The sequence below is a fragment of the Bradysia coprophila genome (genome assembly GCF_014529535.1).
Source record: "Bradysia coprophila strain Holo2 chromosome X unlocalized genomic scaffold, BU_Bcop_v1 contig_173, whole genome shotgun sequence".
Taxonomy (NCBI): Eukaryota; Metazoa; Arthropoda; class Insecta; order Diptera; family Sciaridae; genus Bradysia; species Bradysia coprophila.
Genome location: NW_023503302.1, coordinates 5,303,445 through 5,324,646, shown reverse-complemented (window position 1 = coordinate 5,324,646; position 21,202 = coordinate 5,303,445). Strand labels below are relative to the sequence as shown.

General features: G+C 34.7%; 2 protein-coding genes across 2 annotated transcripts in view; one reads left to right on the top strand and one right to left on the bottom strand.

Annotated features, from left to right (window-relative positions):
- Positions 1 to 2,721: 2,721 nt before the first annotated feature.
- Positions 2,722 to 3,488, bottom strand: LOC119068089. Its single transcript, XM_037171506.1, has 2 exons — positions 3,363 to 3,488; positions 2,722 to 3,049 (listed from the first exon to the last, which is right to left on the bottom strand). Exons 1-2 carry the CDS (start codon positions 3,476 to 3,478, stop codon positions 2,779 to 2,781), a joined length of 387 nt encoding a protein of 128 aa, XP_037027401.1. The 5' UTR covers positions 3,479 to 3,488; the 3' UTR covers positions 2,722 to 2,778.
- A 12,995-nt stretch (positions 3,489 to 16,483) lies between these two features.
- The window catches only part of LOC119068020 (hybrid signal transduction histidine kinase M), a 67,695-nt gene continuing 62,976 nt past the window's right edge, over positions 16,484 to 21,202 (top strand). The window contains exon 1 of the mRNA XM_037171381.1: positions 16,484 to 17,060. Coding sequence (XP_037027276.1) covers positions 16,961 to 17,060 — 100 coding nt within the window. The 5' untranslated portion in view covers positions 16,484 to 16,960. The remainder of the gene's footprint in view (positions 17,061 to 21,202) is intronic.

Genomic DNA, 21,202 nt, shown 5'->3' with positions numbered 1-21,202 from the left:
GAGCATCATTATACCATTGACGAACTAAAATTTCTTTTTCTTTTCAAAATTATGAATTTTTGTGTAGGTTAAACACTACACTGGTTAAATTACACTAGAATGCAATAGTGCCGGTTTATTCACCGGTGAACTTCAATGTGTTCAAATTCGCAGAAACTGCATAGAAGATGTCCTCAAGGGACGTGTCCTCTGTGCTTTTTTTAATTTTGGGTCTTGTTGTCATTTCGTCCACAAAATTTATTGTTTTGACATGGATCCATATCGCCACGATACATCGTAGTTTTGTGTCAGACGATCAATATTCCTTCACCCTACTTTTTAATTAACTTAAAAGAAATCGAATAAAGAGAACAGCGTCGAGGTGTGTGTTTACATGGCGTATTAAGTAATTACTTGTGGTCTTCCAATTTTTCTTCTACTTTTTAAATTTTATCGAAATAAGTGAAAGTAAAGTAAGAAACGAACAACCGCGTGTATTGCAGTCATTTCCTTCCCATAAAACTTTTGTTATTTTCTTGTTAGGTCGAGAACTCCATTAATCTAAAAGGGTCTGCATTAAAACTTAATCGAAATTATATTCTATACACATAGCGTGCAACCTCGAATATTATCAAATATTACAGAGTAGAGGGAATATCTATATTCTATGAAATCTGTTGATTTGATAATAATTGAAGTTTTTCAGACAATCTCTTCATCTTATTATACTAAATTCAAATTGAAAATGGAGCAAAAAAATATTTTATTCTACATGTAGTGGAGATGGTTGTAGGGAGTTTTGGTCTTTTTTTTTAAATTGAATTGATTAATATCGGTAAGAGCAGAAATAATTTAAGTTACGATAATTGTTATAAGTGTGTCTATGCATCTAAAATGTAAAAAAAATCTTTTCAAATTTCGAAAATTTTGTTTTATTTGTACAATTTGAAACACATAACGATTTATTCCGCCAATCTACAGCATACTCTGAATTCATCTTCAATTGTTTGGTTTAGCAACAGCGACGTAACGCAGTAATCTGTTATAGTCAGAGAGATGAAAATTTGGCGACTGGGACGTGACAGTCGCCAACTTTTTATCTCTCTGGTTATAGTAAATCAAACAAAAACACAAGTGTAGAGGTGACGCAGTTCCCTGTGTTCAACTTCCAAAATAAGTGATATCGAAAAAGGTGACGCTCAAAGCGTCGATACGCAAATATCGCAAATGAAAATTTCTTGTTAAAAAAATGGCGTTACAAGTGGCGTAGCGCTCGGCCCAACATAACACTGACTATGAAGCTAAAAATTCGGTTAGCTGAACCAGTAACTTTAATGGTTAAGATAAAAAGTAAAACCGAATCATCTGCCATTTGTGATGTCATTTTTTTAACAAGAAATTTTCATTTGCGATATTTGCGTATCGACGCTTTGAGCGTCACCTTTTCGATATCACTTACTTTGGAAGATGAACACAGGGAACTGCGTCACCTCTACACTTGTGTTTTTGTTGGATGTGTAATTGTAGGCACCGGTCTCTAACGTCATTGTTGCCTTATTCACGCAACAAAAACAGTGAATTAATAAAAAAATGCCTCGAATTAGAGCCTGATGTAAATCAATTAAATATTTTTGAGTTACAAAAAACACCTTTAATTTGGTCTTACAAAAATTTGTTTATTAGCTTGGGATGCATTTCGGTGTGAACACCATCATCAGCCACTATTAGTTTACAATTACAGTTATAATACAAGTATAAAATAATTCGACTGGACTATATACATATAGGAGTTAAGCAAAGAAAAATAGAGAGATCAGGTTATTTTTGGAAATGTATGCACTGTATGATGTATGATGTAAAAATGGACCAAAATTTGAGCCTTTGAGAATAGCAAAATGGTATGAATTCTGCTGAGAAATAAATTCGCAATGGTGACTGCGACTAATGGCAGTGAAGTAGATTCGTTTTACTTGTCTGTACTTACTGCACTAGTGTAATTTACTAGTGCAGTAAGTAAATTCGGAGATACGTTTGCAACTGCTTACTAAATGTATGCACTCGCATATGTGATCATTGTGAATGTCCACTAACACTCGTCCGCTTCACTCACTCGTTAATACTATTAACTTTTTCTGCTGATAAATTACTCTACTAAATAAATTGGAACGCTCTTCTGAAAGGTTCAAAGGAAACATCCAACAGATTGGCTAGTGATAGCATTCGAAATTCGATAATATTCGTAAAACGGTCTTGAAAGCTCTGGGAAATAAATTTTAAAGAAATACAGAAAAGAGCATTTAAAAAGAACCCGTTGTTTGATAATTTTATAAATAATAATCCACCAGTTCTACAACCAAATACATGAAACGTACGTTAGATATAAAATTGTGTGGAATATGTGGATTATTAAAATTAACAAATAGGAGATACTTTGAAATGCACTTATTTGTGCTGGATTTGACCGTCGACCTCCTCAAATCGCATTTGTATGAATCAAAACGAAAAAATAAAATGAATGCTTGAAAGACATTTTCTGCAGCACGGTCAAAAATTACTTACCCTTTTCACTCACTGCAGCAAATATTTATTATGAGAAAAATATTTGCAGAACTTAATTTTGAATTGAAGTGACTCATACTAATGTTTCAACAAATGAATTAAATGTGGACTCCCCGTCTCGAACGACTCAAAAAAGCTTCGGACTAACTCCGACAATGGAGAATTGTTTCATTTATTCACAGGAAAAAATAATAACAAAAAATAATGATTTGTGGAACGGTCAAAATTCAAATAACAAAATTACTGCTGACGATAAATTGTAGATTTTAAGAACTCCAATGGGCTTCGCCATATAACATTTGTACTTCGATTGTTCTGTCCGCCGTTTTGGTTTGATTCGTTTGATTGGTTTGAATTGCCTGAGGTCGAACTTGAACATGGTTTCACTTCGACTTTGTTGTTGCTTTTTTCAATTTTGATTCTCTTAATAATTTCATTGAACTCCTCGTCCAATCGCAAATCAAAACTATCAGAAAATTCTGAGTCCGAGCTCTCCGAGTCATGTTTTCGTCTAGAATTCGAAATGGAAAGGATTCGTAAAAACAATAAAAAATTGCGCAGCCCATAATATCGTAAAGTTTTAGCCGAGAAGTTTTTAAAATACTTAATAAACGGAAAAACGAACGATTCTGATCTATCAGTTGAAATGATAAGACGATCATTTTATAAGTATAAAGCGAAGCCAGGTCGTTTGTTCAAACGTTACATAATCACGCCAAACTCACAACAAACACACCGAGTTGTGTGTTTAATACATTTTTGCAAATTTCGTCAATGTGATGAATTTTCAAAAGAAAACTGTAAATGTTCGAAAAAAAACTTACTTTCTTTCCATGGCTGCCTCCCTCTTTCGACGATAATTGTTGTTCATTTTACTTGATAAAAACAGCACGTGGTGCAAGAATCTTGTTTGTTGTACGATTTCGAAACGAGAACACATTTATTGTACAGTGACAGTGATAGTGACAAGTCGGATAAATGCCGAATGCATATATATTGGCTAGGGGTGTCCAAAATGCTGAAGTGTCGAAATGTTTGATTTACCGGGATTAATCTGCTTAAGTTTTGGTCGCTGATCAATAGTGTCTAAGGCACCGATTCGATCCGAGGCGATTTAGTGGTCGCTCAATGAGTAAATGTGCTAAAAATGACGAAGTGAAAACCCGTTTTTTTAATAAAATTGTACAGCACTGCTTGGTGCGGAGGAGTCTTGTTGCGACATTTTTCGGTTTTCTTTTTTCAATATGACTCCAAACAACCGATTTTTTAGCCGACAGGTTTTTTAGCGTATTTAACATGCCGTGAGTTCTAGTCAAAGTATTCGTGAAAATTCGCATATTGTTCCCGCATTCAAATTTGCATATAATAAGCTCGTTTCGCATTCAATGATCGACTTTTTAGTTACTTTTGACGTCTCAGAAGTTTGAAAACGATCGGTTGGTGAAGCTCCGAAATGTCACAAAGCTCGATAAATAGCCTTGAAGTTAAAGAAGAACATACACACACATCACCGGCAATAAAGGATCAGTCAAATAGTTTCAAAATCATTTGTGTCTGCACTACGATTGACAGGAGTTGACATATTGTCAAAACTCCGAAAATTTATCTATTTGGTCACTAAGATCCTGGCCGTCAAGCGCAGTGTCTTGATATTGAGGCTATTCGTTTTCCATCTTCACCGCTTTTAATCACTAAGATCGAGACCAGGATCCAGACAACAATAAGACGGGTTTGTATTTAAGTAATTCAAAAAATACTTTTGCATAAAACACGTTGCAATTGATGTAACTTTGCGCACTTTTTAGTTCGTAAGTAAGTCAATTCCGTAAACTTTTGACATTTCAACCATACATAGTCAAGTTAATGGAGAAAATATTTGCATCGTTACATTAACTTGTTTATTATCTCGAAAGTGTTTAGTGTTTTAATAAACGTTCATCGGTCAGCGAAGGGTTTCCGTACTCTAATAAATTTAACGCTTCAAAATCATATTTGTGCCACCGAGAATTGAAATACGACTCTTTTCAGCACTCATTTTAGTGTTGTAAAGTTACTTATTTCAGCACCCGTTTGATGGGATATTTCAACACTCAAAGCAGTGTTGTTATGGAATTTGTATGAGTTTTTACAACATTCGTTTTAGAAAATGCAAAGCAATGTGATCGATCAAATTTGAAGAGTGATTGTTTACAATGAAAATTATGATTTTTTGGGCATTTGTCTATTTCAATTCTCGGTTGGCACAAAGCATGATGTGTTACACGTATTGTAATGTTGATTTTTTCAGCACACGACCCAATTTTCCTTACTCGCTCCGCTCGTAAGGAAAACTTGGATCTAGTGCTGAAAAAATCAACATTACAATACTTGTAACACAACATACTATTCTAAACCTTTTCCCCCAATAAGTCAAAATCCTGATCAGATATTAGCGTACTTTTAATACAATCAAGTTTCAACTGTGCACTGTACCAGAAGGTGCACTTACTGCCACACAGATATTGCTCGAACGTTTCATTGTTGACTTGCCAAGCATACGCAGTTAGGGTTTGCCAGTAAATTCAAACTTTTCACTTTAAATGGAAATTATACTTTTCGGAAAAGAAATGTAAAAAACAGCATCAGAATTGTATAAAGTGTAATGCATTGTGCATCAAACCAAATACAATGTTGGAATGATATTTTAATAGACAAAAATGGATTTCGAGTACTTTTTAAAAGGTTTTTTTTGCAATTAATTTTTTTACTAAAATAATTCAAATAAAATATGAATTCGCGATTTTCACTTTGATGCATGCTTGAATGAAGTACCGTTTGCAATATCAAAACCATTTCAATCCCACAGCTTCGATTCACAATAATGACCTTTGAAAATTGAATCGCGCACAAAGGATGACCTATCACAATTTTACCAAAAATTATAGGCAATACTACGCGATTTTTTTTTTGGTTCGCTGTCATCGAACGTTTGATAAAAGGCTATAATTAAAGGTCTGGAATGCCTTACACTATCGATATAATATAGGGTAGATAAGCAAACACAGAGAACGTTTGTGCGCAAAGAATGTATGTGTACGTAACTTACGTTCTAAGAAAAAATCACGCGGAATAAAGCCATACAAGTATTTGAAAATCTTAATGTCCCTTTGTTATTTGAATGTACTTTTTAATGTCCTTTCGCTTTTTTTGTGTTGTGATTAAAATTTTGTGTCGTTATTTGCACAGTTACACACGGATCCAAACTTTCAGGTGAATTCTAGCTCCATCATGTTGCACACGTATTGAATTCGTTTGCGTCAAGTTGCATCTAGTAGTGTAATCGATAACGCAAATTCTCTTAAGGAACGTTTACCGAGCGAGTTCCTGCAAACGAGTGATTGGAGGTTGTTGGGTACATCGAAGAAATAATTTTCCGAAGAAGAGACAAAAAATTCCTCCTCATCCTTCCATTCCCCACCCCTTCAAAGTTTAAATGCAGAGGTGTCTTTGTCGAATTATTGGCAGTGCTGTGTGAAACGGAGAGATGCGTGTGATAGCTCATTTTAAAGGTAAAGGTTCAAAGTTTTTTTTTGACGCAGTTAGATTTTCCCAATTTTCCAAATCTTTTAAGACTTTTCCGACTTTTCTTCAAATTGATGTGTTAAATTTAAGGTTAAAGTTAAATAATTTCTTAAATATGTTCCGAAGTAAAAAAAATTTTTGGTAATATTGTTCTGTATATCATTTGCTACAATTTTGCCGAAGAAAGTAAAATTGTATTTTACAAAATGAAGGCGCCACATTAATTTTTCATAGAATTTTTAGACCGGTTTTTTGGTAAAAAATTTTTTTCTTTGATTTTCTTGTTCAGATTTATTTGAAATCGTCAGAAATACATAGAAACACAAAATTTACATCTTTAAACATGTTTAAAATGTCATTTTTGTCCATTTTTCAATAACATTTTTCGATTCACCTACTTTCGGGTGAATATAGTTTTTATAATGTTGGACACAAGTCAAATTCACTTTCACCAACATTATCACGCCAAACGTCACGGATGCAACATAACAAATCTTATATTCACCCGGAACTTGGGGTCCATATTTCTTGCTATTCCCTGAGGATTTGCGTTACCTTCAGTATGTATATTTACCTTGGTAATTTCTCTGATCCGCTGAGGGTTTGCATTACCTTCAATGTTTATATACTTTGGTAATTTGTGTGTATCTTTCCGAATTTTCATTCTTCGTATGTGCCAATCTACCCTATATTATATCGATGCCTTACACATAATAATGTCAAAAAATGGCTAGTCATAGTCTTATGTTATATAGGGCGACTACGACTATGAAAACAAAACAAATGTTGCTGGATAGTATACTCTTATATAACGAAACGTGTGCTTAATCAAATGAAGTAAAAAGAAAAATTTACACCTGGTGATACTTTGAACAATAGAAGTAAAAGTTCTAATTCAAACAGTTGAAGCCTAAATAATGTAAACCATTTTGTTACTAACTTTTAGGAGCTTTTTCAAGCTTCGATTAAATACCCCCAATCGACTTCGTGTTTCCGATGGTGATATCCCGGTATTGAAAACTCTACAAAACTGTCGAAAATGTGCTGATGGTTCATGAGATGTGGCTACGAAAATTTCACAGTTTTGGATTTTTACTCATATTTACTGACAGACAATTGATCATATTTAACTTGTGATGTGAGGTTGCGGTACGAGGTTGTAGTGGATGTTGAGTACTACCAGAATACCAGTCGTCTCCAACTAGAAATCTCTTCTTTCACATCTGTGGACTATTTATGCGTAAATACGCAGCCCACGAAGCCACAACGTTCCATGATAGTATTCGTTAGAAGGTAATTACCGCTAAAAACGTTACAGACGATATTCATCTCATTTGTAACAAATTTCCAACGAAATATCTACTAAAACGTGGCGGATACCTCTATACAAAATATGATAAATTACACACGCGGAAAGTGTTAGTCATGTAACTTTTATATAGTTCCGGATATGCGTGGGTGAGTGGAGACTACAGTGTGCCTATTAAAAATGGGTACGTAACAAAAGTGACGGTGAATATGGTACAAGAATCTAGACATTGTGTGTTACGTGCAGATTTGCAAAAACTGTCACATATCGTTCGGCTGTCCATTGCCCCAAAGTGAATGACCAACGGAAAATTTAATTGTGGAATTAAAGCCAGACTGTTGACCAGTGTTTTCACACTCTCTTGAAAACAATGAAACGAATTCGTATAAAAAAGTGTGTCCATCACCTAACTATTGATTACTTCTTTAATGTTCAATGTGGGACAAAATTAGTTACGAAAAGGACATGTCGCATCGACAATCCCCCTGTCACAAAAATGGTCACGTTTTTTTCCTCGACCAAAACTCTGCCCATCCTAACTTTCGGACGTCATTTACGAATGATGCCTATTATTACACATCATCACCACAGCGATTAGTTATAAAACATACCTATAATTCGATGTAATGTTCGAGACCATCAAAACCATAACTTTCTTCATGCGAACTTTTTTTTCCCTTCTATTCCTTCATCGCATGTAATCAGTTTTGTGCAGAAAAATCGTATTGTGAAAAATGGATGTAAAAAACAAAGTTGTTGGATGGGTATCAGACACAAATAAATTATTTTCGCTAACAAAATGAAACATTTGGTTTGAATCAAAGCAATTTTGCGATGATATGCTCGTTGAATGCATGGATACAATTATCAAAATAATGTACACTCATCGGATACCGACAACATCAAACGGCAAACCATATCGAGTGCGTATCTTACATAATTAATCTTTCTTTTTGCTAATTTTGTTCAATATTTTAACGATAATTTCATTACCATAAGAGAGGCAAAAGCGGCTTTTTGAAACTCTATCAGCATGTATACTGTTAAGACTGTAAAGAAATTGAATTTCCATCAGCTGAAAAGATAGCGCTGGTAAAACTCTGTGTGTGTGTATTGACAAACAATCTTGTATGTTCATCCAGCTATTTCATTTCACTTCGTTTCCATATAATACGCGCAAAAATTAAACTCGTTTTTTGTGTGCTCTAGTGCTCTAGACAGAATATTATGTTGGGGATTTTGCCTAACTCAAGTTAGACAAAATTATCTGGGTAAAGAGTAGAATCGTTTATTATGCGACAAGAAGTGCTTTCGTTTATATACTCAATGGTTATCAAGATTGACACGCACTAACGAAAAAAAATGACGGCGCTCTAGCAAACAGATGCGATTGTTCGGGACGTCTGGGATAAAAGAAAACTGTTTTTAAGGAAATCTTAAAGGAGAAGAAAATCTAATATGTAAGGAGGGAATTTTCAACGAACAAAACAGGATCTCAACCATCTGCAACGTTTCTGATAACATTTTCGCAAGATTTGACGTGAGTGGTTTTTAATATGCGCAGTGCTCGTATGAATTGAATTGCTCACCCCGCCCTGAAGCTCTTCTTTGAGCAGTTTAATGAATCATTTTTGCAGAGGGTTAACTGCTAACTGATATGTTCAACTTTCACATGGGGAGACAACAATAGTATATTTCGTTCCTAGGACTAAAAGTCTTTTTTAGCGTGGGACAAGTTTCCAGACAGAGCCGAAGGCGAGGTCTGGAATCGAATTCGCTAAAAAAACACTTTTAGTCCGTGGTACGAATAGTATTTTTCACATTGGACGGAGAAAAAGTGCGACGAAGTCGCACTTGTCGGGACCTAGGTAGAAAAGGTAGATTTTGCACCACTCTGATGTGTTTATTTTGACGATTTAAAAGTTGACAAAATAAACATTTAGGACAGAGCATACGCTATTTTAACTGCCAAGAACAGCTATATCGAGGAAAACAAATTTTCCCAGGATAACATCGAGACTATCGTTCTAGGCAGATAATAGTAGATTATATACCTCTGTCCACATGTTTATTTAGACACTTGGGGAGTTGTTGCATGAGCCGATGGCGAATGTTATAACCCCAAGTGTCTAAATAAACATGAGGACAGAGGTGAATACGCTATTTTATCGCATACGCGGTGTGATTCCCCGAAAAAATTATTCACCTAGGATATATAAACAAACATTATACTTCTGTAAATTGTCAAAGTGTCATTCGCATATCTTGTTGTCTCGTTTTCGCTTATGCGATAAAAAAGAATATGCACGTATGACAAGCCGTCTCGGCAAGCCTTGACCGCTTTGTCATCCGTGCATAATATTTATTATCTACCGACCGCGAAATAATAGCACTTTTTCACTGCTATTATTTCACCTAGAGATAAAATTAATTTCTCCGAAAAATCAAAAAATTAAATTGTAGTACCATGAACCTAATAGTGATTCCATTGCATTTATTGTAACCTCGCCTTTCCTATTTATTTTTGTTTTTATAATTGGTGAAATATCACCGTCTGCCAGTGTGTTTGAGTGGTTCGATTGACAGCTGCCAAATAGAGTACTATTTTGTATTAAAAATTGTTCCAATTTTTTTAACAGTGCCAAAATTTTACACTGTCACGTTTCGATACTCTATTTAGAGTACCACTCATGCCTGAAGTGCGTTAGTTTGGGTCTCATATCTGCATATAGAACGTACCGCAAAAACTAATTCGATGAATTACGCAACACTCCACAAAAATGTGTATGGGGAACTGGAAATTATTCAATTTCCACTTCAAATGAAAGTCTGGAATACTGTGTGTTCCTATTACTGTGTGGATTTCACGCGTCAAGTCGTTTTCGCCCCGTCTACTGGGTTATGCGGTACACATAATACGAAAAGATTTTTTAACAAAGATTTCCAAGAATTCAATTTAACGCAAAATAAATGCGCCGAAGCAAACTAATCCCGGTATCGATGAAATCAATTTTATGAATATTTTAGAGCGTAATCAATTTTCTAAATGCGTCGTTCAAATTCAAATTTTCGAACAAAATATTTTGCAGATTGGATTTTCAGTATGCAATTGGGATATGGATTCCAATTTTGTTTCTTTCAAAATTTAATTCTAACAGAATGATGCACGAATTTTAAGTGCAGTGCAGTAGAGTTTGTCGCTAAAACGGATTCCCTTTCGCATACCAGAGATGGGTGGGATGATAAGAGCAAAATAACGTGGCCACTGAAAGAGGGAATGTTTTTCAACCTAACTATTTTCTATATGGAGTTCTGCGTACTTTTGACCGTTTTTCGGATGCTCAGGATTTTGCTTTCAGTTTAGGGTCCGTTCGTTCATACACCCTATTTAATAAAACTTTAATTAAACTTTTCAAGCAAATGTATGGACTGTCGCCGTGTCGCTGTGTCATGTGTTATATAATCTTTGAACGGACCGTTGTGTGACGGATACTTTTCGTCATCTCCCTAAGAGGCTTGTCTCAATCGATATTTTTACGATTGTTTATAAAGAAGCCACAATGACGTCAGCGTCTATTAGAAAAATATTTCGAACTAAGAGCGCCAATGACATAAAAGTGTACTCTATTAAATCATTGAATAGCACTGCTCCTAGCATTAACACTCGTATGTCAGAACTAAAAAAAAAACTCCAGATTTTGATACATGCATGTATTACTTGAATGTGTTGTGTGTTTTAATTCACATGTCGAAAGCATGAATCCTATTTCCAACAAGAAATGCAAAGGGTATTCTGATAACACACGCCTCTAAATATTTTCTATGTCAATACTGCGAACAGTTCTGTGTTAAAAACTCATCCGTTCATTAATCGTTATACTACCGTCATACAATTTTATTAATCCAAATCACAAATATATTACCAAGTGCCGCGCGTTAAACGCTCACTTCGAAGGCAATTTACTTTGATTGGGTAAAATCCACTAATTAAGTTACAACCGTTTTGTGTTTTGATTCAATTGAATTTTAAATTGCTAAACTAATCAAGATAAATTGCCCCCAGTCGTTATCATAACAAAACAAACGACTCGACGAAAGAGCCCAATGCATATTCCGTTTTCTTTCGGGAAAACATTATACGAACGGTCATCGCATCTTCTATGTTTATACATATCGCATGCTTAATTTTCATTTGTTCTTCTGTTTTGTTGGCTTTATGTTGAAATTTTTTCAGTCAATTTCATTTTAAATTCAAAGTGATCGCATTTTGGGTCTTTTAGGAATTTCATGCGCTTCACTGGAACTGAACGCTTTAAGCACTTTTGCGTTGAAGGGGAGAAATCGGGGAGTGGAACATTATACACCGAAAGAACTACTGCAACGGTTTTATATGTCAATAAATATGCTAATAAATCGGAACTTTGATCGGTCTTGTAATTTTGAATGAGAAAGAAAATATTCTGACATCCCCAAACATTTTTGTTTATAACTTAAAACCAATTCCGGTCAAAATTATGAACTTTTTCAGATACTTTCAGATGCTGCGGTAGTGTGGTGTTCTCAGTTAACATTTCTCGTTCCTATCAACTATCAACTAAATTTGTCGTTCCGTTTCTTTCCCGATATACTTGTAATTTAACCTGTCATTAACAGTTTTACTATCTGATCTATTACTTCATTTGTTCGAAGATTTTCATAGATCGATTTCAGAAATCTTTTACGTCATTTGTTTTGAACATGCTTTTTGCTATATAAGACCTCTTTAGTCAGAGATTGTCGTTTATTATTACTGTCGTTGTCGATAACAGATTAACAGATGACAGCCGTCTGTAACAGGTTAACAGTTGCTCCTGTGTAGTTTTGTTATTCTGATAAATAAATTTCACAAGGCACTGATGCTAAGTCGAGAATATGCCGTGTGGAAACTCATGGAAACTCATAGCATTACTTTCGTGAACATTTTTTTAGTATTCTGAATAATAGTAGATTACATTCACCCTGCGAAAGTTATTCATTACATGAGGGATCAATTTGTGATACAGGTGGAACTCACAAGTGTGTGTTTAAGCGCCAAGGTTTGAAAACTGTTATTTTGACAAGGGTAGAATTTGCATATCCGAGCCGAAGGCGATGTATTCAACTACCCGTGTCAAAGTAACAGTTATCAAACCGAGGTGCCTAAACACACACGCGTGAGTTCGCGAGTTCACAAATTGATCCCGAATTAATTAATGACTAAGCAGGGCCTAATGTATACTGCTTTGTTGCGAAAGTTGAGCCGTCAGCTCGGATATGCAACTACGAGTGTCAAAATAACAGTTTTCAAACCGAGTTGTTTAAAAACTCACGAATGAGTACTCTCGGGTTCACAAATCGATCCCGAGTTAATGAATTATTAAGCAGCACCCAAGGTTTACTGCTTCGTTGCCTGCCCCTGCGCAAGTTCTAAATTCTACAAATGAAAACTAAAATTCTTAAGAAAAATTGAAATAAAAAATTCGATTGACACATCGCACTCATTTAAGAGCAGAATTTACAACAATTCTTATTTTTCGAGTGTTAGTAAATACGCAAATATTCCAACATACTGGAAAAGCCGAGAAATTATATCAAGACACACGGTTCTGAAAGAACAGGTTAAGACACTTGCGAAGGCGAGTGAAATACAAATCTTGACAATTCAGACATGTATATTGTTTGAAAATCAATTTGAAATTTTTTTTTTGGTAAATTGAAATCGGCATATAAAATTTTCCAAACCTAGTTGGCGCTACAGGAAAATTTTATCACACCGCCTTCGCGTTCGTTTGGAACCTTGGATTAACCAAAGTATATAAACATACTGAAGGTAATGAAAATCCACAAAAACTCGCGGAACCCTACTTTCGGGTGAATATAATTTTTACAATGTTGGCCACTAGTTAAATGCACTTTGTTAGGTTGCATATTTATACTCAACACAAAAAATTTTATGCATAGCAACACATTTATACCAACATTAACACGTTATGTTGCTTGCGTGATGGTTGACGCAAGCAACATAACAAATCTTATATTAGTTGAGGTCCTTGTAGAAGAAAAGTCATAAAAATAGTTCATTTTATAGTAGAATGGTGCGCTTTGGACCAGTGATTAATATTGATAGTCTGAGTCCAAAAAGATTAACACCGCTCAAAAAACCCCACCCGACCACTCACAACCCCTCACCAAAGATTTTAGTGGAAGTGTCAAATTGTACAATTACACTGCAAAAATGGTGCAGAGGCAGTTTCTGTCTACGGAGTAAAAATGATTCAAATGTCCCACATTCTTCGCTCACGTCCCACATTATGTGGGTTTAATTATTTGGATATCTTTGATGAATCAATATATTACGATCATTTTTGATCGATGCACACAGATCTTGTGATCCATTGTACTACCCTGTCATCATAAATTTTTTTGTATACGTTGGACATTGGATAGTGAGATTATAGGAAGAGTGTTATATCAAAAGCATCATTCTCTTAACTCTTCTAACGTTGGAAGAGGAATCGAGAAAGGAAATGTTCACGCATTTAATTAAAGTTCAAAATTACAGCCGTAGTGCAGTTTTTCACAATTTTTACAAATGTTCGTTCCAGCGCAGAATTTTAGAGTGTAACTATAGATTCCTTTTCGATACAAAAATAAGATTGGATATGTAGTACATATTATGTACTATAACTCAGTTGCTGTATGCTTAAATGAATTTCGTGAAGGATATACAAATTTCGAAATCTTTTGCATTTTAGTTCTTTCCGTGTGCATAAAGTCTTATCAGGTGAGATAATTTGCTTACTTATGGTAAATATTGCTGTTGCACAATTTAACACAAATCCACTGCTGTACACATGAACGTTTTACCGCATCACGAAAGAAGTGCAAGTACTCGCATAACTGATTTTGAAATTCCTCAATGTTTGTTCTGTGTTTTGCAATTTTTTCCCTTCGTTTTTATCTCATCCGAGAAACGTGTGTACTAACCTCTCACTGTTTCCGTTTCACTGCGGAGCGTGTGTACAACAACAAATTGTTCAATTCCATCCAATCATTCAATTTTTAATACAATACAAATACTGATACTCAATTTAATGGAATTTTTATTATTTTTTTTTTTTCGTTTTAAATTATTTATGGTGTATTGATTTCACGTTCTCCATCCCGGTCTATGGCTCGAAATTAAAAACAAAAACCGTATAAGAGGTTTATTACTTTTATTGGGTATTTATCACTTTTATAGGGTTACGGTTACGTGCCAAAGGCCGTGGAGTTCCCACACATTCCTATATTTAACGGAATTTCTCTCCTTTGATTCGGTATGGAACTGACGGGGAAAAAAATAGATTCAAGCGAGGGTTTTTCGTGTTTGTTTTTACCGCTTTTCACCAATAAAGCAGAATTATGCTTTTGTATGTTTCGCGGATATTGGAGCGGCTATATATTTTGTGTGTTAATATTCGGAAACATTAATGATGATTAAACATTTACGCATTATAGAGCTTATGTTGCGGAGCATTTTATATAGACAGTGAGATAGAGATAGACTAAGCTATAATGTTTTGATTAAAACGTGGGAATCTTTTAAAAAAACTTGTTGGCATTCATCTTTTATGGGGATGGGCTTCCGGGATATGCTCCGGAATTGAAGATAAGTATGTATACATTTGTAGGTACTGAGAAAATGTTGGTCAGTATCGGGATGATATCGCACTAGGTATGCCACATAAACGACCAAACTACTCATTACATAAAAATTATGGTGTTACTATGTACTGTGTTCCTCTGAGCACCAGAGTAGAGAATTGAGGCTGTTCATACTCAAGACACTGTTATTCCATTACTATATGCACAATGTGCATTGCACATAGAGATAAATGTACTAACACTAGAATCGGAACAAACTGCAAAAATATGTGAAAAGAAGCTTCTTGCATCTGGATGTGTAAATGAAGTATGCGAACAGATTTTTTTTTTAATTAATCGGAATTTTCAGAATTAAAATCCCAATAATAAGCCCTGTTTCCTAGCTCAGCTATTTCGAAGCAGATAGCTTCAATTGTCATTCTCAAGTCGTCATCCGAATTTCCGCGAGGAGGGGGCTGGCATTTCACTTGTTGAAGATTGAAGAAAGGTTGAGGACACTGAGCTTTATCTAATCCACTATACCACCATCAGTGAAAATTCAAAAAGTTTAACAAAAAGAGTATTAGTCGGATCATGGAAAACGTGCAATTACAAGCGAAACTCGTTTACTGGCGTTCATAACATTCAAAGTGCGGAAGCAAGGAAGTAATCACATATTTTGCGACATGATGGTATACTGTTCTTATTACTTGTATACACTGCCTTTTTCTGCCTTCTTGATAGTCGAAACTCGTCACATCATTGGTTAAAGCGAAAGTTATTTACCGACGCAGATCAAGGAACAAGAATATAAAATGTTTAAAACAAATACACGGCTGGCGAGAGGTGAACTCGCTTCTGTGTTATTTATACATTAAGTTTTACGATAATCGTTCAATAAATAACAAGCAAACAGAAACGTATATACACACCGGGAAAAAATATACCTGGAACCTCGACCCACACTTGACTTTTGCGTGTGAAATATCTGAAGGGATATCTCGACCGAATAAAAATGAAGAAGAAGGAAAAACGTAAAAGGGATACAACCATGACCATGCCATTCATATACAAAGACCCCTAGCGAATTATACACATCGAAGAAGAAAGCTTCACATTAAATGTTGTCGTCGGTAAACTATTCCAGTGCACGAATATATTTGCACAAACTATTGTCACGACTGGATTGGATTACAATATAAAAACTCTGTTCGGCACAAATCAACTACTTTTTCGTCTTTCTTTCATACGGAGACAGAACGTACCTGAACGTTAAGATTGTTATCATTAATGCAATGTTGTATAGCAAAAACGATTGTATCAAACAAAACAAAAAAAAATTCTTTACCTTTTCTATGTCATTTTTTCCCTCGCACATGCCCATACGGACACCAAATCTATTCCCCACAATGTATACCCCTTCAAAATATACATCAGCCAAATACAGTTGGTTGTTCGATTCAGTTCCAACTCAACCGCTTGTACGATACATCGCGCTACAGAATTTGTTTATTTTTTATATCAAGAAGAAAGCTTTCACTGGTCCAGCTTGTAAATCATATCGAAAGAAAATTTCCGTGTTTTCAGCACGTTCTGCTTTCGTTGAAGTGTAATGTCACGATTAGTCTGAATGGGCTATTGATACTTGATCTATTGATGAAATGATTTTGAATATAATTGAGTGAAAAAAAACATCAAAATTGTGTTTCATACAATTTCAATAAACGAACAAACGGCCAAGTCAAATCCCATGTTATTTGTCGGAAAAGTTGTTTTTTTTTCTGCTTTTTCAGTATTTTTGAATTTTAAGTGGCTGTAAAGCACGAGGCAAATCTAAATTCAAATCGTTGCGCTGGTTAGCGGTTTAAAAAGAATTTTTATTTTGAATTTTACAATAGTATACCAAACATGTTTTGGATATTACGGCGAACGGGTGCTGCTACCTTTTTTAATTCAATCAATAACAATTGCTCATCAAAATCGAACGTGAACAATAACAATGCATCAGGTATGTTATTCATGTGCTAAATATTTCATTCGATAAGATTTTTACGTTGTATAATGAAAAAGAAAAACGAAAAACAAAAAAACAAATAGACAAATGAGTTAAACGAATTTTCCTGTTTTAAACGAGTGAAGCGCACACACATATATAACATTTGTTGAATGGGTTTCTTCATTAAATTAAGTCCTTCAATTATGTTTACTCCTTCCGTACCATATAATCAACATCAACAGACGCTTAGGAACAATCTTTTCCGTTAATATATAAAATTAAGAAAATATACAACTCAATTTACGGTATCTTTGATGAGAGGGTAAATGGTTTCAACTTCGTAGCATCGGAGGTATGAAATAGTTGCTCCGTCATATGATTGCATATTAATGGAGGAAGCAATGACGAAGAAGAAGGAGAAAGTAAAAAAGTTAATGAGAGAAAGCTCATCAATAACATTTGATCTCGTCGAATTAATTAAACTTTAGCTTAAATCAAAAATTCAGTGAGAAACTGAACTGCATCAACGTGGACGTGCAGTCCAAAGTAATTTAAATTCCTTCGAATAAATCCGGGGATCATTATCAAATAAACATTTTCCTAAGTTTTCCCAAAATTTCTTTTGATTTTTTTTTAATTAAAGAACTTATGGGAAAATCTAGGAAAATTTGCAAAAATGCAGGAAAATGTCTTCCTAAACCGACCATAATAACACAGTTAAAATTACCCCGGATCTTTGATTCTCTAGTAATACGAACTTCTTTCTGGAAAATTACGCCACTCTGAAATGATCCCTAAGAAATTCACTAGGATTTAGTGTTGTCTTCAGGTCACTACTGTTGCCATACTTTCTTATAACATTCGCCACCAATCCTTTTGTAAGGGTCGAAAGAATGTAGCAAAATTACTGTAAGGAATTGGAAATTGGAGCGTTTATAAGACTTAATGTTAGGGGATTATATACTGATGCCATCGGTCGACAAACCAGTCTCATAATTTTTTTTAAATAAAATACTTCATATAGGTCCAAGGACACTTCACAGTCAGTAAATCACAACAGATATTTTTAAATGGCACTCTATCTCATTTCCAAGCGTCTTGCCAGAGAAAGAATAAAATAAAATTCATGTACTAACCCAAATTGACGCAAATTGACCCAAGCTGATGCATAATTTCATTAAGACCAAATTTTTGACTTTGCTGATTTACCGTGATTTGCTGCGATTTACTAGAGATTTACTGGAATGAGTTCACCCTTTCGTATAAGTCATTATATATGACGATGAGGTGTCTGAAGATGTGGCTTGTATATAGAATAATTCAACAAAACGTATTGGAAGGAACAAACAAATTGTTGATAAACATGGTTGCCGAGATGGTTGCTGTTTCTTGTTATAAGTATGTTCGACGGGTAATTCTGAGTGTCGAACGTCATCCATAGAAGCCAATACATCATCCACTTTAGAAGTTTACGAAAGTTTTGATGAAGTAAACGAAATTTGTTTACGTCGAGATTTGTGACTAACGAACGCAAATTGTTGCAGAAACAGAGTTCAGGTTTTTGAAAAAATTTAATTATTGACGATAACAGATTTCTCAGCAAGAGTTCCTCAAAGTTCCTGAGAAAATAGGCCATGTAGTAATTTCATGAATATTTAACGCTGTTATTTCGCTTGCCTACTTTGCCAAAGATAATATTTTTCCAAAGAACGAAACAAGTTATTCGATCAGAACGGAAAGTACTTTACGATTATATTTGAAAGTCGTTTACCAGGTTTTCCTCACATTTAGAATTGGATGGTCAAAATTGTCTTTTCAAATGCGGTCCTGAGTACGAAACACGCATCCGTTGTTGGTCTCATTGACGTCTGGGGTTCCACTGCAACCGCTTCACACAAACAATTCAAAAAAATAATAATTTTTCACTTCCTTCAATATTGTCCCAACGGTTGTGTGTTTCTTGCTCAGGGCACCGAGACCTATCCGACGCGATGTCGTTATTTGAACACAGCACCTGTTATCGATTTTATGAAAAACAGTTCGCAAGAAAATTTAATGTGTAGAAGACGAACACAAAATCCTTTTGAAGATGAATAATTTGAAAGGCATGGTCAAATTCGGGACGACTAAAATCCGTAAGCTTTAAAAACCTGGATAACCATCTCATTAAAAATCAGTCAAAGGCTCTTTCCGAATAAAACATATTTTCATTACCGCGACTAGAGAACCTACATTGAGCGACATGATTGCAACAAAAAGTTATTTTCCTCCAATTAGGAACTTTTGTCTTCAATTGACCTATGTGTTTCGTTTGAAAACATCTACTAATTGCAATGTTTTCAATGGCAAAGTATGAAACTATTTTCAACTTTAGATATAAATAGACAATCTCAGGCTAATATGCCCGAGGAAATAGTTTGTTGAAATTCAATCATCCGTTTCTGTAACGCTAATGATAACTTCCCTTCGACGCTGTTCTAATAAAAAAAAAGTTGAGTGTGACTTACAATATAATTTCTGTTAAAGGATCATATCCTATAACTGTGTTAAGCTCGCTCCAGCAATTTCTTATTTAATTGGAAACTCATAAACCGACTAAAAGCATCACGAGAGACGCTTATGAAAGTTTTATATATAAAAAAATCCCTTTCAAATTGGTTCGGAATACACTCGACCATTTACGATGCATTCTGGATAAATTTTTTTCTTCTTCTTTTATTCGGAATACTGAACTTTAAACATTTTCCCCCTGCACAGCAGTCATTAATTTCAATAAAATGATCCATTTTCTCTCTCGGTTATTTATATTCCTTTGTCGAAATGAAATGCATTTTTCAAAAACAGATTTTTCTTTTATGAATCGTTATTATCGTAAACAAAATGGTCCTCGTATACATTGGCGGAGTGTAGTGACTGTAAAACAGCATTATAGCCAACCATAAATCTTTATTGGAGCAATGCAATACATAAATTTTGGTGGAGAGAGAGCATTTAAGCCTTTCGATTGCAATATACTTTTATATAAATTGATGCTTGGATCGGAATACCACATTGAATGACAAATGGTTGTTTGCGCTTTTTATTGTTTCCAGGCATACAAAATCCGTTGCCGACGAATTTATAGATCGTTCGACAGTAAGTAGTGAGTACGTTTCGGAGACCAACCGGTTCTAAAACCGTCTAGAGTCTAAAACATGATTGAAAACATTTGGAATGGAATTTTGCGGATCTGTTGTGCTAACAAATCAGTAAAATTTTTGCTGTCCATTCATATAGGAAAATACATTCGATAGTAAAAATGCTTTTATTGCCACGGTAGATCGCGTTACTATCAGGCTACTTTCATCAATTCTTTTACTTGTTACGAATATGAAATATGTATTTGCATTACATAATCCCCTTCGGATTGTCAATATAACAATTTTTAACCAGGGAACGAGAAACCCAAAGTTTCGTTTCGGGTTTGAATTTACATACTTACCAATAAATCGTCTGACCGTACTTGCATTTCCTTATTTATCGCTCAAATAATTTGCCAATTAAATAATGTTGAAACGTACACCCTAGGACTTTTTAATGACATCGAAGTACTAGATTTTAATTATGTTGTCCAAAGCTTACATGGAGTAAAGCTTCGGTTATATTTTGAATATCATGATTAATGTGCTCATTGTTCTAAGTAAATGCCAATTCTAGTACTTCAAATTATAAAAATATAAGTAAATGTGGGTGGAATCTGTTGAAAAAGAAAAATCTTGGGAGTTTCCTTGTTGTTTTTCTCCACGTCGACTGGCAATTAAAATTGAAATGTTCGCTTTACACAACTAATTGGTCACGAAAGATAAATGTGGTCCTTAACATTAGTACATATGGCATGCTCGGAGTTAGTTTTGAAATTCAGTATTTCCCCTATAAGAATAATATTTATGATTTTCAGCAACATCCCGCCATTGGTATTTTAATTTTGTCTACTTCATATTTTCCTCGAATATTCATAATATTATTAAAGTGTCAAACATTCAAAGTGGAAAAAAACGGAAAAAATGAAGGAAAATTACATATGTCAGCTCCAATCGTTTACGAGGTTTTTCCGCAGCCGTACATGTGTACTCTACCTACATACTGTTCGACAAAATCGCGAAATCTACGACAAT

Coding starts and splice junctions, on each gene's coding strand:
- LOC119068089 (XM_037171506.1), bottom strand. CDS start 3,478: ATGTGTTCTCGTTTCGAAATCGTACAACAAACAAGATTCTTGCACCAC. Junction 3,050..3,362: donor GAGGCAGCCATGGAAAGAAA/GTAAGTTTTTTT, acceptor TTCGAATTCTAG/ACGAAAACATGACTCGGAGA.